At 44.5% G+C, this 16,783-nt stretch overlaps 1 protein-coding gene across 5 annotated transcripts in view; it reads left to right on the plus strand.

Annotated features, from left to right (window-relative positions):
- LOC119024255 (RNA-binding Raly-like protein) overlaps positions 1-16,783 on the plus strand; it is a 43,543-nt gene that overhangs the window by 1,683 nt on the left and 25,077 nt on the right. For 2 of the 5 annotated variants that reach the window (XM_037106820.1, XM_037106821.1), the window contains exons 2-3: positions 5,158-5,230; positions 15,035-15,085. In XM_037106820.1, the coding sequence (XP_036962715.1) occupies positions 5,158-5,230; positions 15,035-15,085 (124 nt within the window). Of the gene's footprint in view, positions 1-2,423; positions 2,543-2,924; positions 2,951-5,157; positions 5,231-15,034; positions 15,086-16,783 lie in introns of those variants that run through there. The other 3 variants (XM_037106822.1, XM_037106823.1, XM_037106824.1) reach the window with 3 other exon arrangements.

Consider the following 16,783-nt stretch of genomic DNA (forward strand, 5'->3'; position numbering starts at 1 on the left):
GACTCCTCTTCATCAAGTTGTCGGCACACGCAGCATTTAGTGTCGCAAAAAACACTGCAGAGAGAAAACACACCTGCACCCAGAACAAAATAGAAATGAGCTCAGAGAAACTATTGAATTCATTTGATAGAAATTAAATAGTTTACAAAACATTTACATTTAAAATTATGTTATGAGAATCAAAAATCACATCTCACTGTTTTGTGTTCGCAGGAAGCTTCTGTGTTCAGTTTCGACTTCAGGATTTCTGCATTTCATTGTGTTTTGCTGTGTTTTTTTTAAAGGGCAACTCCACCAACTCCACCCTCCGTCATTTGTTTCTGCGCTGTGTAACTTCAGCTGTAGTGTCGTCACCGTACAGGAGCTTCTAACTTAATACAAGACTTTGGAAAATTTTACGCGGAGAAATTGGTGCAACATTTTAGAAAAAAATCCACCTGTTTCTTCAGATTTTAATGAAAATATAACTATAACTCGGCTTGTGTACTGTGTGTTAAGCACACAAAATAAATAAATGCAGCGAACTGTGAAAAACAACAGTTTTAAATCATCATGATTATTAGAAACCTCTCTGCAGGGTTGTGATGTCACACACTGATCACACCTGTCTGTCTCACCTGGACGCAGCTCCTCCTGTAGTTTAACGCCTGAACGTCTTCTGACTCTGAAGGAGCAGCCGGATCGTCTCGGATCTGTTTTAAATCGTTTGGTCGTCCTGACAGAAGCGAGCTGGTGTTTGTGGTGCAGCTGATGAACTTCTTGTTTCATCGTCTCCGTCTAATTAAGAGTTTTTCTGACCTGACTCACCTTTAGATTTCTCGTCCTCACCGTCACATTAGAAGCGTTTCCTGCATCGTATTTGTTTGTCCGTGTCTCTTTAAGGCGTCGGCTCAGATGACTCAGGTCTTTTCTGTAATGAGAGCAGCTCTCACCCTGATGAAGACCAGAATCCACTCCAGCCTCCACACTCATTTACTTGTGAGTCAAGTTCAAGGTTTTGTTTATTCATCCGTGAAATCATGGAAATGTCAGCGCTCACATCCTCACCACCGTCCACGGTCACGGATGAGAGGAACCATCAGTGTTACACTTTCTAAAAACTGGTGTGAACTCGGCTGCTAACATTTCAGCAGCGGCTGAAAGCAGCCGGGTGTGAAGACTGACCCTGAAACTCTAATATGTCCGACTCGCTGCTCTGATTCACACCTGTAGTTTGGTTCATTCGGTCCAGACGGAGAGAAAAACACAACACACTTTTTCATATATTAGTTTTGGTCTGATTCCTGTCAGTAAACATGGAGGAGAACAGGCCGACAGGTGAGTCTCTGTCATCCTGCATCATCAGGACCAACGCGAAAAAACACCAAACTCTGACAAACGTTTCTGACGTGTTCAGGAAATGATCACATCGCTATGAGCGACTCGCTGTGATCTGACTGTGATGAATTGATTTGAGAGGTCGACCTGAGTTCAGACACAAACAGCATGTTGAACAACCACCAGTGCTGATGAAACTGCGACGAGGCCCGTCACAATATCTGGATATATATTTATAATATTTTCACTGGACCAAAAGAAATAATGTTAACGTGAGATTTCTAAAAAAGCTCTCAGTCAAATTAATAGTAATTTGTGTAATTTATAGTGTGTTTTGTCATTTGTTGTACAAGTGTCTGGAGGTGGAGAGAGTATTAAACCCGTCCTCGCTCTCTGACGCTCTCTCGGAAACATCTGGGATGAAGTACGAACACAACTCGACTAGATATAAAACAACGGTTGAGTCAGGAGCTCCAGTCGAAGACCAAACGATGGGAAACACCAAGACATTTCTGTCAGCTTCATGTTTTAACGAGCGGAAGGTTACAGTCTCGCAGTCTGATTCAGTCACAGACAAACTTTTCCTCCTCAGACGAGTGTAGACAAAACACGTGTTCTCACTCAGAGGTTTTAATGCACGAATATAAAAACGCACATACACGCAGCTGTTCGGGTTGAAACCCACTAACTGATGACGAGCCGACAGAAAATGAGCCGTGAGATGCATCGTTGCCTCCAGTTTCATGAAACATGATCTCGGGCTTCAGAGTTCTCGTGTCGGGAGTTTTACTGCTGAACATGCAGTCGAGTTTGTTCTCAGACATAATTCGGGTGAACAGACGGAAAGTAATGAAACCAGGATGTGGAGGAGATGAACCGAGTTCTGCAACAGGAAACTCAATAAAAGCGTCTGTTACTTCCTCTCTGATGAGACAGAATTAGACACTGCGAGCAGAACCAGGCAGGCGCTGATCCAAAGTTCATGTCGGGCACGGACTCTTATCTTAGTGCTGCTTTTATTTTGAAGATACACCAGCTGTTTTTATTCCTTTCCTGTGGATTCATTCTACAGACAGACTGTTTGAAGGTCACCTGACAGGAAGTAGTGATGAGGTCATCAGCAGCTCACCTGGATGTGTTTCCTGATGAAGGTCTGAGAGTCAGTTTGATGTTTGTCGGACGTTTTATTGTTACACACCCAACAAAAAGACACACAGGAGTTGTGGTGAGTTCCTTTATTTGACTCAGAAGTCTCCTGATAAATGTTTTTATAGCTGATTAACAGATAAAACACACAGTTCACGTCCATCACGTGTCAAATAACCGTCTGAAGCGCAATGTTTGATCGTTAGCTCTGCATGTTGATTTAAATCATTAATCACTTTGAGTATAAAATAAATGTATGTAGAAAAGTGAACTTCATGCAGCCTTCAGCTTCATATGTTGGGAGAATAATTGAACATCTTGTTGCTTCACTTACATTCGATAGCTGCACTTCCTGTCTGTCTGCACTCCTGCGTCCTCTTGAAAACCTGAAATGACCAAAAATCTGATTTATTTGGAGATCCGGACCGAAGTATACTGATGCAACATCGCCCTCAAACTTCCCAGCAGTTGAAATAATACTGCGACGGTAAAATGGCTCGTTAACTATCTAAATTAACAAAGCTAACAGGGGAGGTGTGTTGTGTTTTCCCTGCCCTGGTTTTTTAATAGCACAAAGTAAATTTTCACGGTTTGGTTCAGAGAAACTTGACAGCTGGGTGCAACTTCTCATCGATCCTGAACGCACTTCAGCGAGTCGTTAAATCTTAAATCTTCAAACACAGAATCTGAACGAGTTCTACCACCAAGAAGATGTTGACGCAGTTTAAGTGAGATCAAAATGAATTGAAAAAAAAACTAAGCTTTGACCACACGGCACCTCTGACACACATCCATCCGCTCTGAACTGACACAAACCTGACGGAGGCGGACACGTCGTCGTCCCTCTGCAGAGACTTCACCTGACGAACAGGTGAAAACAAAGATAAACTGATGGACTGAAGCGACCGCTGTGGCCTCGCCCAGCAGCCGGCCTCCGCTCCGCTCTGCGCTGGATTTCCTGCCAAACTTTGAATAGCCTGTCCCTGAAAACCAATAACCATGAGGGTGTGAAATTGTCCTGTCATCACTCTTTCTTATTCCCTCCTCTCTCATTTTCCCTTCTCTTTCTCCTCCAGCCCCCCTCCATCTTTCCCCACCTCTCTAAAGCTGATGTGTCGTCCAAACAATGCGAAGCAATAAGCAAGCAAATAGCTGTAATCACTCAGTCGATGATGCACAATCACCCGCTCAGCGCGTGGCGGGAGTCGTGGCGACCTGGCAGCCTTATCGATCTCGGGGGGGATGGGGGGAACAATTAAAGGCACCCCGGCAGTTAACAGATGGTGAGTGACGGCGCTCATAAACCTCGCACTAAAAGACTAATGTCCTACAAGCTGCAGCCGGTGTGAAAGCCATAAACAACCCCGCCGCCGACTGTCAGCGCTGCGGGTGGGGAGCGGGCGATGATGGGAGGCGAAGGGCCAGCTGCTGCCTTCCCAAACACGGCTTGACATGCGGGGGGTCCTCGCAGCCGAGCGCCGAGCTCTGATGGAGGTCGAGGAGAGACAGGCTGCTCTCAGCTCTCAATTACAAAATCCAAATGGTGGCTGAACGCCTCAATCTGACTGAGGAGGTGGAGGCGAACAGGAAGGCAGAGAGGACGCCGGGACAAGTCTGTTGTGACCACGAGAACGTTACTTTCTGATGTCAGCAAAGACAAAATCACAAAATAATTTACCTTCACTCTAGGAATATATAAATGTTGGTCTGTTAGACAGTAAAGGAGACCTGTTAGTCTATTTGAGTTCCTCTTCTCCTGTGTTTCATGTTGGTTCTTCTGCATGTGAAAGATCTTGAAAGTTAAAGAAGACGCTCCTCTTTCCCACAGAAAACACTGCTCCTGAAACGCCTCATCAGTAGCCCCGCCTTTAATTAACGTGACTTCATGACATCACAACAGTTTCTCCTCAGTAATAGTTGCTGCTCCTGTCTTCAGTTTTCATGTTCTGATGAAAAGTGAGGAGCGTTTCAGACAGCTGAAGCTTGTAAACATGTTCTAGCAGCAACAGGTAGAAAACTACAGGTGGAAACTGATATTCCAGCTGATTGATGGCTGTCAGCGTCACAGCTGTCTAAAGATCATCTATCTGAAGGTGATCCCGATGAGTTTCTCTTGCTGTGCACTGACGGCTGTTTAGAGTGATTCAGTCCGACAGTAGAGGAGCGAGAGTGAAGATTAATGCAGAGATATAAACGTAACATCTGAGCTCTTCTTCCTGATGTTGTCTGGGTGTTTATTCCTCCAGACGTTCCTCCTCCTCCTCCTCCTCCTCCTCCTCCTCCTCCTCCCACACAGCCTGATCGACGTGTATTTACATCTTTAGACTCGGTGGTGTTTTCTGAAAGTGATCTCAGAGTTTTTCTGCGTCTTTCTCCGTCTGACAGTCACACGTTTGTTAAAATGGGGGAAGCATCGTGAATCTGAGAGGAAATTAATTCCAGGCTGACAGATGGAGGCCAATTAGACTCTCACGCCACTCGTTAAGGTGTCCGGCTGAGCCCGCTGAGTGTGTGTGTGTGTGTGTGTGTAGCTCTGTGTTGTTGTGTTTTGCTCTGTTCATTATCACTCTGTATGAACTGCAGGTGTGTTGTGTGTCACCCGTCCACCTCCATCGTCGTCTCCCTGCGGTCAGGCGATGAGACAGTCAGAGAGTCTAACCTGATCTGACGGCTTGTTTCTTTTTTGGTTTTCAGACACCGGGATGAACGGCGAGCTGAGAACCGGTCGCACCACCACAGCCAAGAGAGGAAGCAGCGCCCCCGACAGGTGAGTCTGCTCAGGTGGTAGAGCCGGTGGAGGAAGACGGGACGAGCTGCAGAAAGATTTCTGGGACAAACTGGCTGCATCACTGCGAATGTCTTGCAGGAGTGAACATCTATAAACACCTCTTCACTTCTTCTCTAGTTTTAGAAGATGCTCTTTGGTTCCACCTGCCGTGTTTCAGCGCGTCAGATCGAGTCAGTCGGACACAGCACAGGGCTGTTCGTTGCAACTTTTTCTTCATCAGTGAATAAACAAGCTGTTCTCAGAGGAAAATAAGGTCCAGGATCACTGTTTGAATCTAGAAAGGTGGCAGGGTCCGCCATATATAAATATAAACTTAGTGAAACAGTATAAACTGTGTTGTCCTTTGAGGTCCGCTTGATTATTCAGTTTATTCAGTCATGAAAACAAAGAGAGTTTGATTTTTAGTGTGTTTGGGCAGGACTCGTACTTGTAATGGAGTATTGTAGTATCCGTATCTGAATACTTCTTTTATTTCTGATAATGTCTTGAGTTGTTTTGCCAACACGTGTTGATTTACAAGCACATCGAACACTCTGAGCAGCAGCAGTCGGGTCGTCGGCGCTGAGAGAAGCTTTCATCGCTGGTTGTTTGTCTGTTTGTGTGAAGCCGACAGTGAGTGACGGTCCAGCTGTCCCCAGCTTTAACCTCATTCTCTGTTTACATGGAAACTAAAGCCAAACTGTCCTCCAAATCCCACCGCCGCCCGCCGCTGGACGGATTAAAACCGGGACGAACACGACTCAGCGCCGGCCAGAGTTGGGATTTACAGCAGAGGCAGCCACACAGCCAGACCCGCAGAGACTGTGAGGATCTGTGGAGAGAACCAGTGGGAGCAGTTCACCTCGTGTGCACTGCTGAGGCGTTCACACATCTCAGAGCCGTCCTAAATAAGCTTCAGTTCTTCATCATTAACCGAGAAGAGGAGGCGAAGGGTCACGGAATCAACTGAGAATCTTTCTGGATGATAGAATTAATGCTGTGTGTGAATCCAACACGTCAGTAAACAGAGAAGCGAACCACAAATTACAAAAATACAAACAAATCCCTTCATTATGGAGAGCTGGTTGTTAAAGATGGTTCCCCCTCCAGATGCCTCACAGTGGTTTGATCCACTGCCAATCAACCTGCACCTCCACAGATTAGCATGATTGGCGCGTGCTGGCTGACCTCAGTCAGAAGCACCGAGCAGAAGATAACAGAAGACGCTAGAAAAACAGCTTTGTCATAAAACAGCTGAGTGTTTTGGTTGCCGCAGCTGCAGACGCCCCAAAGTCAGAAATATCCCGTTATTCTCACCACAAACACGACTGGGAAGTGTCTCAACTATGTCACTTTTACAGCAGCCTGTCTGAAATATCCACCGCCCGACATGTGAGTAGAATACGCTGTAACGTGTTGGGATGTGCAGAGAATGTAACTGCTGGAATCTCGTCCTGGCCTGAAACATGTCTGACATTTTTATTTCCTTCTGCCTCAGTAGAAGGAAACACAGTCTGCATCTTATTCTGCCTGTTCGCTCAAAATATTGGTGCTAAGCAGTCGTGTCTTTTACCACCCTGTCAGTTTAATAGTCGGCTGTACTGCTGTACTTCAGGAATCACTCTTGAACTGAATTTTTCTGTGAACATGTTTGATTGGGAATATTTAGTTTCCGTCTCTGGGATGTTTTTCCTTCCAGCTTTTCTCCAGACAGCAGAAGGTTTTCAGGTCAGTTGTGCAAAGTGAAACCCAGACAGATTCAGAGGTTGAGAGTCGGCAGTCTGGAGGTTCGTTTAAAAGTCTGAATATTCACATTTTAATGGTCTCCTGTGTTTCCGTGTGCTCGTGTGTTGAGGAGGCTGAGGGATTCCGATCGGGATGTAAATGTTTCTCTCCATGAAGCTTTGAAAAGCTGGAACTTGTGCCGTGAATCATTTTGTCACTGATAAATGTTGGACCCTCGCTGAGCTGCTGGATGTTTCCGCTGCTCAGAGCAGCTTTACTGTCGTTAGTTTTGATTAGCAGACGCAGGAGGAGGACGAACCCATCTGGAACTCAACCTGGTGTGTTCGGACGGGGAAACACTGCAGTGTGTGTGTGTGTGTGTGTGTGTGTGTGTGTGTGTGTGTGTGTGTGTGTGTGTGTGTGTGTGTGTTAAGGCAAAGTGACTCATATGAAGTGAAACTCTCCAAGTATCTGATATTAAATGTGCTTCAGATGTTGCTGCTGCTCAGAACAGAGCAGCTCTGACAGGGTGCAGATCCAGACCTTCTGGAGGAATAAACACCCGGGTCAGATTCTGTTCTGACCCGGAGCTGTTTCCTGACGGGAGGAGAGCTCAGAGAGGACTTTGTGACTTCTGGGATTAAAAAGTTGTCCTGAAACAAGCTGATGTTAAACATCCTTATTAACTTCACGTTTAGTCTCGTTCACGACCAAATGAAACGTTAGCTTGAGGAAACTTGTGGAGGTCGAGGTCGTTTTTTTTGAGTTGAGAATTCAAAATCAAAAATCAACTTTTCTTACAAATACGACCTTTAAATGAACTTAAGTATCAATAGTACAAGAAAAAAGTGATACCACATTAAACATATATTTACACCTGGTCGATCATCGGATCTGATACTCAGCATTGTTCTGATAATCAGAATCTGATTGATGATAAAATAAACTGATTTAAAATGTGATATTTCGCCTCTGATGCAGCAAATATGTCAGATAAATATTAAGAGAAGAACATCACTGAACTTCACTGATACAAAGTTTAATTTCCTCTCCTGCAGATGTTTTAGTTGGACCTTGTTTGATGTGAGTTCAGTTCTTCACATTGTTCTGGTATCACGTCTGTAAAACTCTCAGCGCCTCAGAACTGAATTCACGAGCGTCTGTGTGTGATCGATTTATTCTCCAGATACTCTGATATCGTCTTGTGTTGTGGATTTTCACTGTACATGTTGCAGAACCGCCTGCGCCCTGACTCGGGTCAGCACTGCCTCGCGGTTCATCGTTTGATCCCTCGTTCGTTCCCAGAGCGCCATCTCTCAGGCCGAAGCCCTCAGACAGCCGCCGCTCGCTCCGTCCTGCATTTAGATCATTTTCCTCCCCGCAGACTTTCCTTTATGTTGTAAAGAGAAGCTGCTTCTCCGGGCTTCAGACTGAGACTTTGGTCTGAGATGAAGGAAACTATCATTCCCATCAGTCCGTGATCCCTCAAGGCCTCCTCAGGCTGCTCGATGTGTGTTGATTGATTATATTGTCGTGAATCTGATGAGATGATCAGCTGATCAGGTGTCTCTACAGGAGATAACACACCTGCAGTTGGTTATGTCAGGATGAAGGGAACAAATGTTTGAGTCTTTACGTCAGGAAGTGATGAACTGATGATTCATGTCTGTATTGATTCACTCACCTGTTCAACTTCACCTCAAACAAACAAACCAGCAACTTCTCTGACAGTATTTCATTGATCTCAGGAAGGTAAATTGGATAATGTTGCTCTCTCAGAATAAATAATAATGATGAATGATAAATATAAACGTATATTATAGGTTATATATATTAGTTAAAGTCTGATAGACGGAGCTGACAATATCTGCAGACTTGTTCTCAACGACTTCAGTGCAGTTTCGTCCTGCTCCTCCAACACTGTCAGTAAACAGAGAAGAAATGTGTCACCGACAGTAATTTACAGTGCAGATTAATAGAATAATTGCCGGCTGACTGTGAGTCTCACTAACAGTTGTGACTGTGTCTCAGTGTGTCTCCATGTTTGTTGGCGTCGGTGTGAAGAGAAGCTGTTCGTCATCATGTCGGATGATCCGTGTCACAGAGTCCTGCAGCTGTTAGTTTAACATGACATGATGTCTTCAGTCAGAGCCGCTGTCCTGCTGAGCACACACACACACACACACACACACACACACACACACACACACACACACACACACACACACACTGAGGCATTGTCGTTTGCTGCAATTATGCAGCTGCTCTCTGGGGTTTCACTGAATCACTCCGGTGTGATCGATGGTGTGTCCTCACCGTGTCTGTACTTCTGTGAGGATCTTAATGCATCTGGTCCTTGAAGACCGTCTGAGAGAAAAGCTGAGCACACAAAATGAATCTGGAGCGGTTTGTTACATTATTCGTGACCTTAAAATCAAGTAGTTGTGGATTTGCGAGGAGCGTGACACTCCGGTGTTCTCTCTGCTGCTGAAGTAGACGAGCCCTTCTCGCTCTGACACGCACGGCATGCTGGGACGCTTGCTGGTTACTTCCCACCGAATCCGGTTTGAATCAGGCTTTAATTAACTGATGAGGAAGCTTCCCAGACTCCCAGCAGGCTTCAGTTCGTACAGTTTTAACATTGATCTGTTTTTCTCTTAGAGGTGGAGTCTGCGACGGCACAAATGTCAACCGAGAGAAGAAAAAAATCAAAGGAGAGACGGAGGACGAGAGCGAGCGGGAGATAGAGAGAGATAAGGTGCTGATGGGAGAGAGAGAGAGAGAGAGAGAGAGCTGAGCAGAACACTGTAATTATGTCTTCTTGTCCCTCGATCGCCCTGCTGAGATGAGCGTTTAGTGGAAAGAGATGAATCAGCGTTTCCTTTGAGGAGAAAAATAACAGCTCGATAAAGAGGCCACACACACACACTCACACACACACACACACACACACTCACACACACACACACACACACACACACACACACACACACACACAGGAAGATAAAACAGCCTCCTTGTATACATTTAAATGTGCCTTTGATGGAGATGCGATGGCGGTCGCTGTTTTCCGTGTTTCACTTCATCGTCTCTGAAATGACCGAACGTGTTTACAGGCAGACGAAACATTCAGTTTGAATATATTTAAGATCATAAAGCAGATAAATGTTGACCAGCAGATGAACCACGCTGCTGCTGCTGCTGTTCAGCAGGTATATTTCTCCAATCTTCTATAGTTTCTTTAAGTTTTTGTCTCTTGTGTGTTTTTGTTCAGCTGATCTCGAGGTGACTGACCGCGATGATTTAGGATCATGAGAGTCAGAAGCACAAACATTTCAAACTTTTTCGCTGCAAATTTAAAATGAAACTAACGTTATTGTTGCTTTATCTGACAAAATGATTCAAAGTGAAATGATTTAAGCTCCAGATTGTAAAAACCTTTAGCTTCACCTGCCAGCGGCCTTGATTCCATCTAAAAAATATGAATCCAAGCAAATTTTATAATTTGGAATGTGAAAAAAAGAAGTCAGTTCAAAATGGGAACATTTTGAACTATAAAGAAACCAGAGTAAAAAGACTCTGTTACACATTGAGGAAGAAGAGGTCGCTCATCAGACACAAGGAGGAGAAGCAGAAGAAGAAGAAGAAAGAACAAATCATGTTGGCGATCTATGATTACAAATAAATTGAGAGCAGTCGTCAGCAATTTTTTCAATTTGGACATGTTATTATTTTATCGTTCCTCTTCTTCTTCAACTGGTTTGAACATTGTTGGAAACATTACAGAAAATATAAGTAAACAACTCAACAGAAAACATAACAAAGGTTGTTTTAACACATTTTAAAGTGTTTTGAAGTAATTTTTTCAATATTGTATCTTTAAAAAAAACTAAAAATATTCACGTTCCGGACACTTGTCACAATCATTGATAATAGCAAACGTCTGCAGACTAATACTGTCTCTGTACCAATTCATTTATTCCATGTAAACATGTTTATATGTCGGGTATTTTAATATGAGGGTCTAATAGGTTTGACTGCCTCAAGTGGTCAACTGACGAACTGCAGCCACTGTCACTTCCACATTGGCTTCATTTTTCAGCCCAGAACGTCGCTGCTCGACTAAAACTGTTGACTTAAACAATATTTACAAGGCAGAAAGTGTTTAACTGCAGTAACATCAAGGTGACAGCAGTTATCCACAGTCTCAGGGGACCTCAGAGCTCTCAGCAGCCTCGGGTCACCTCCTGACCCGCCGCTCGGTCAGAGCCGAGCGAGCTGAGGCGGCAGGAACACGGCTGAACGGCCCATTAACCCGCTGCCTCACCACCAAACTCTACGCTACGCCGCCGCTGATTTATGACACTGCAGCAGGCTGGTGAGGGTGAGCGGTAAATCAGAATAAATGGATGTGGCGATGGAGTGTGTGTGTGTGTGTGTGTGTGTGTGTGTGTGTGTGTGTGTGTGTGTGCTGCGAGGAAGACGAAACCAAACAGCTCAGCGTGGCCTCACCTGCAGCCAGACACTCACCCAGCTGATATGAATATGTATGAACACACACACACACACACACACACGTTGGTGTTCGGTGTGTGAGGGCAGGCAGGAGGGGTTACTGAGGCTGAATGCTATCATTAGCGTCGGAGGGGGTGAGCGCTAAGTAGCGGCTATATAAATGCAAATTCCTCATCATTTCCTCGCCGTGTCTCCTCTCATTGTGCTGCGTTCGACTTCCGTTCAGCCACGTCTTTTTTCTCTCCTCCGCTCACCTCATCCTGTAAATACTCTCCTCCACTTTTTGTGAGGCTCTTTTTATGAAACAGAAGACAACAGAAAAAGTGAAAAGCAGACTTCTCATATCGCAGGCTGCAGAATAAAGACAGGATGTTTGAACAGATCGTTGATTCCTCCCCTCTCCACTAACGCTCTCACTAAATGCGTTTGTCCGCTGTGTTTATTGACGGTCTTTGCCGCTGTGTAATTATTCCCATCAGGACAGCCGCTGCGTTCTCTAATAACACCATTAGGGTCTGCAGCAGTACAGCGTGGAGCAAATTAAAACCCTTATTAACACCTGAAAGGGCTTCTTCACTGTGATTATGAGCACAGTACTGACGCAACCTCACGCCTAAAGTGTTTTATACACCAGCAGTGGTGGAAAGTAACATCGTACTTTAGTATATCTATTGACTTACTGAGTTTTTCCATATATAATACTTATATATACTTCTATACTGCATGTTAAAGGGGAGTTATTTAACTTTCTCCTGGAGATGCTCCGTCTTCCTGTTCCAAAACACATGGCTGGTCACCACAAAGCACACTGAAGATACTGTGACTCTTCGGTCCAAAACACCCTGTTTTGTCTCCACAAAGCAAATTGAAGATCCTGCGACTTCTCGGTCCAAATCATGCCGTTTTGTTGGGCGAAAAATAAACTGAATATGCTGCGTCTTCCCGTTCCAAAACCTATGGCTGGTCACCACAAAGCACACTGAAGATGCGGCGACGCTTCGGTCCAAAACACCTGATTTTGTCACCACAGAACAACATGGTAACGATGCCACGACCTCCTGATCCAAAACATGCGGTTTTGTCTCCACAAAACACACCTGCGGTTCTGCAACTTCCTGGTCCCAAAAATGTGCTCAAAGGTTTCGGCAGCACGATGTAAAACAAAAGGAGAAACGTCTATCGTAACATATTTATTTATTGTTATACATAGTTATTTTTTGCATATTAGTTTTGTGCTAACTTCTTTTCTAGAAGACAGGGTTGGTTTCTATCTGTGCGACTGATTATTATTATTATTTTTTAAATTATTTTTGGATTCTGGTTCAGGAGACTCGTTCAGCATTTGTGTTAAGAGTAACTTTGGGTTAATACATTTTCATCTGCCTGTGAACATGATGTGAGTCAGGTTTTATTCTCTACCTGTCTGCAGAAAATGTTTTTCTTTAAATGCAATAATTTGAAATATACTCACGCAAATGAGATCAAAGTTAAACAGCATCTTCATCGAATTCCTCCGACAGCAGGTCCTTTAAATGCTGGAGGAGCTGCTGTGTAATTAGTCAGCTGAACTGAAATCAACTGAATGGGGAAATTGCTCCAGCAGCCTTCAGGAGAGACGACGGGAGAAAAAGACAAATGCTGTAAAAATGAAGGCGTGTTAATTCTCCTACAGGCGGTGGACCTGAACACAGACTGTTACACATAAAATCCAAAACAGCCTGAAGGACATTTTTTACAGGGATTTTGAGGATTTCAGAAGCCGCTGGTATCGCTTGTTATGAGCCCATGATCACAGCGAGGAGCGTGATATCTAATTACAGAGATAAACCAGCAGTGCGAGCCATAAAACAGTCGTTTAGTGTGATCCTGGCTCAGAGGAGCGGAGCTGTCCTGCAGATCAATAGTCATGTTTGAAGGTTTGCTCCTACACAGCTCAATAGGAAACGCTCGACTGGGCCGAAGCTCTGAGGCGGCCGCAGGATCGATGCCGTCGTTAAACGCTGATTAATACTCATCACGGCTGATGAAGATGAACGATGAAGCAGCTGCTCACAAACAGTGGAAGGATCTGAACATGGCATCCAATCACCTGTTTGTCCATCAGAGTCATTACGTTACGTATCTGCCTCAGTCTTTATCTGTCTGTCTCTGAGTGTGTGTGTGTGTGTGTGTGTGTGTGTGTGTGTGTGTGTGTGTGTTGGATGGTTATTGATCTCCTCAGTGGATTAATAGTGCCGTGCTTTAGTTCCGTCTCTGTATCTCCTTCATTATTCATCCAGCTGAGAGAAGCTTTCTCTCAGTTTGACCCATAAAGGTAAACAACTGTTCTGCCAAAGATAACAAATCAAAACAGAATTTTTCATTTGTTCAAATTCCTAAAATGATCATTTGTGGTATTTAAAGTAGTTGGATTCAGCTCCGCCTTCACCAGCTGTGCAGGAATCACATTACAGATGATCGTGAGGTAAAATATTGGAGTTTCAGTCGAGTCCGATGGCTTCGTGCAGAAATAACAGCGTGATTAGATGAAGAAAAGAGTCATTTTATTATTATTTCACTGGAAACTTGGACTTGTGTGGCGAGTGAGAACCAGTACCAGGCCTCTGTGGTTCTGTTGACCCAGTAAAACAGTCTCTGGGTGAGCGAGTTCAGTGCAAACACAGCCGCTGTGTGCTGCCTTGCCCACAGGCTCTTTGGCACTGTGATAAGTAGGTCTGAAAGCCATCTGTTGGGTCCAGCTTCAGCCTGTGGAGCTGCTCCAGAACCACCAGACCCAGATCGGAGAATCTCCTCTGATTATTAACTCAAAGAATTGATCGACATCGTCTGTTTGGATCTGGTTCCTCCTGCATGTTACTGACTCGACTGTGTTGTATCTTCTCCTCATTATAAAAACTCTTTACTTCTCTTAAGAGGCGTATTGTGTCCTATTGACTTTGTGGGCATTAAATAAAAGAGTTATTAAACATTTGTAATGTAACGGCAGCTGAACAGATTGTTAATGACAATATAGTTAAACACATTTACACAATAACACAATAAATACATGAATAAAAGTTTCTACTGTTATTTTGTTTTTCAAAATTAAACAGAAGCCCGATTGTTTGATTCTTTGTTTCTAAACTCAGTTTCACTTCCTTCTCCTCCTCTCCTCTCCTCTCCTCTCCTCTCCTTGTCTCCTCTCCTCTCCTCTCCTCTCCTCCTCTCCTCCTCCTCTCCTCTCCTCTCCTCTCCTCTCCTTGTCTCCTCTCCTCTCCTCCTCTCCTCTCCTCCTCTCCTCTCCTCCTCTCCTCTCCTCTCCTCTCCTCTCCTTGTCTCCTCTCCTCTCCTCTCCTCTCCTCCTCTCCTCTCCTCTCCTCTCCTCTCCTCCTCTCCTTGTCTCCTCCCCTCTCCTCTCCTCTCCTCTCCTCCTATCCTTGTCTCCTCTCCTCTCCTCTCCTCCTCTCCTCTCCTCTCCTCTCCTCTCCTCTCCTCCTTGTCTCCTCTCCTCTCCTCTCCTCCTCTCCTCCTCTCCTCTCCTCTCCTCTCCTCTCCTCTCCTCTCCTCCTTGTCTCCTCTCCTCAGATCTGACTATGAGATGGAGTATGACAGATACCCTGATGACCACTGTAACAGGTAGTGAACATCTGTTTGTATCATCACCTCATCATTATGTTAAATCTTATATTCTGACACCACATCGTGTGTCTGTAACTGATCTGAGTGATAACATGGAGCAGATCCTGAGATCGAGGGACAGAAAGCAGAGCAGATATTCACACTGAAGATTGAACCGCTGAACGGTTCCGGCAGCCTCCTGGACGACCTCGTGTCATTTTTTAGTGTTTCAGCAGCTTCTGAATGTTTTTTTCCCTGAGTGACTCAGACTGCACATTTTCAGCTGAGACGAGGAAATTGGTTGCCCTCTCCGCGAACACAAACTGAACCTCGACTCTCCATTTGTGTCGAGCCGGTTTCCTGTCTGACGGCTGCGTGTTCCAGACTCCGAGGTTAGAAAACGATCCTCCCGTTTACGTTCACAGGGAGAAAGATGAAAACTGAGAGTGGATCCCAGGTTGACCTTCAGCTTTCAGCCAGTTGAAGAGGTATTTTGTGAGGCTGCGTCGCTCCTCCGCCCTCCATCAACTCCACTCAGATTGTTCTGCACGCTGAGAAAAGACGAAACACAGTCGCACTCGACAAGTTTCATGGAAGAGAGACGACGACAGACCTGAGCTGAGGAGATGGAGAACTCGTGTTGTGGAGACTGAAATAAAGAGAGAGAGAAACAAAATGCAGAAGTGAGAAGCTAAAAATGTACAAATACTTCATTATTGTAGAGTAGCAGAGTTCTCAGGCGTCAGTTCTCTACATCTGAACACAAATATCTGAACTGTCCCCTCACGTTTTATAGATTGATATTATTTTGCATCAGTTTAAGTTTGTGTTTGATCATCAGGCACAACAGCGACACAGAAAGATGTAAGAAGATGGAAACAAACACAGAGGCTGGAGGTTTTCACTCAGTTTTGTTAGATATTATATTTTAAGTGTATTGAGGCGTTTTCAGTATCATGTTCATTAATGTAACAACATCCAGATGGATAAACGTCACAAGTTAAATGAGCAGAGCGTTATGTGAGGAGAGATAACGACGTTTAAACTCTTTAAAGTGGATAAAATCTACTCTAATGCAGAAAATAAATATGGAAATACACTTTTTTAACCAAATTAAAATTCAATTAAAACAGCCCTGATGCAGAAAATGGGAAATTAGAATTGTGTGGCTTCAATTTGACTGTTTTTACTTTGATTTATTTACTTTGTTAATTTAACTTTCGTCATTTTTCATCTTATTAACAAACATCCAGATTACAGAGCAGATTGACTGAACTGATGGAGTGATGTAAGAGAGAAGTGAGTCTGAAGAGGAGGAGGAGGAGGAGGAGGAAGAAGAGGAGGAGGAGGAGGAGGAGGAGGAGGAGGAGGAGGAGGAGGAGGAGGAGGAAGAGGAGGAGGAGGAGGAGGAGGAGGAGGAAGAGGAGGAGGAGGAGGAGGAGGAAGAGGAGGAGGAAGAAGAGGAGGAGGAGGAAGAGGAGGAAGAGGAGGAGAAGAGGAGGAAGGGAAAATGACAAAAGACAAAAGAAGGGAGAGATCAGATCAGAAGTCTGTGAGAGTGACAGAGAGAATAGATATCAGGTCAGAGAGAGAAAAAGAGAGAAAAGACACAGAGGAAGATGAACTGGAGGAAAATGGAGAGACATGAAGGTAAATTAGGAAGAAAGAAGAAGACGAGAGGAGGAGAAAACAAAGCTGAAGATGTGAAACGAGGAC

This window comes from Acanthopagrus latus, chromosome 8 (genome assembly GCF_904848185.1).
Source record: "Acanthopagrus latus isolate v.2019 chromosome 8, fAcaLat1.1, whole genome shotgun sequence".
NCBI lineage: Eukaryota > Metazoa > Chordata > Actinopteri > Spariformes > Sparidae > Acanthopagrus > Acanthopagrus latus.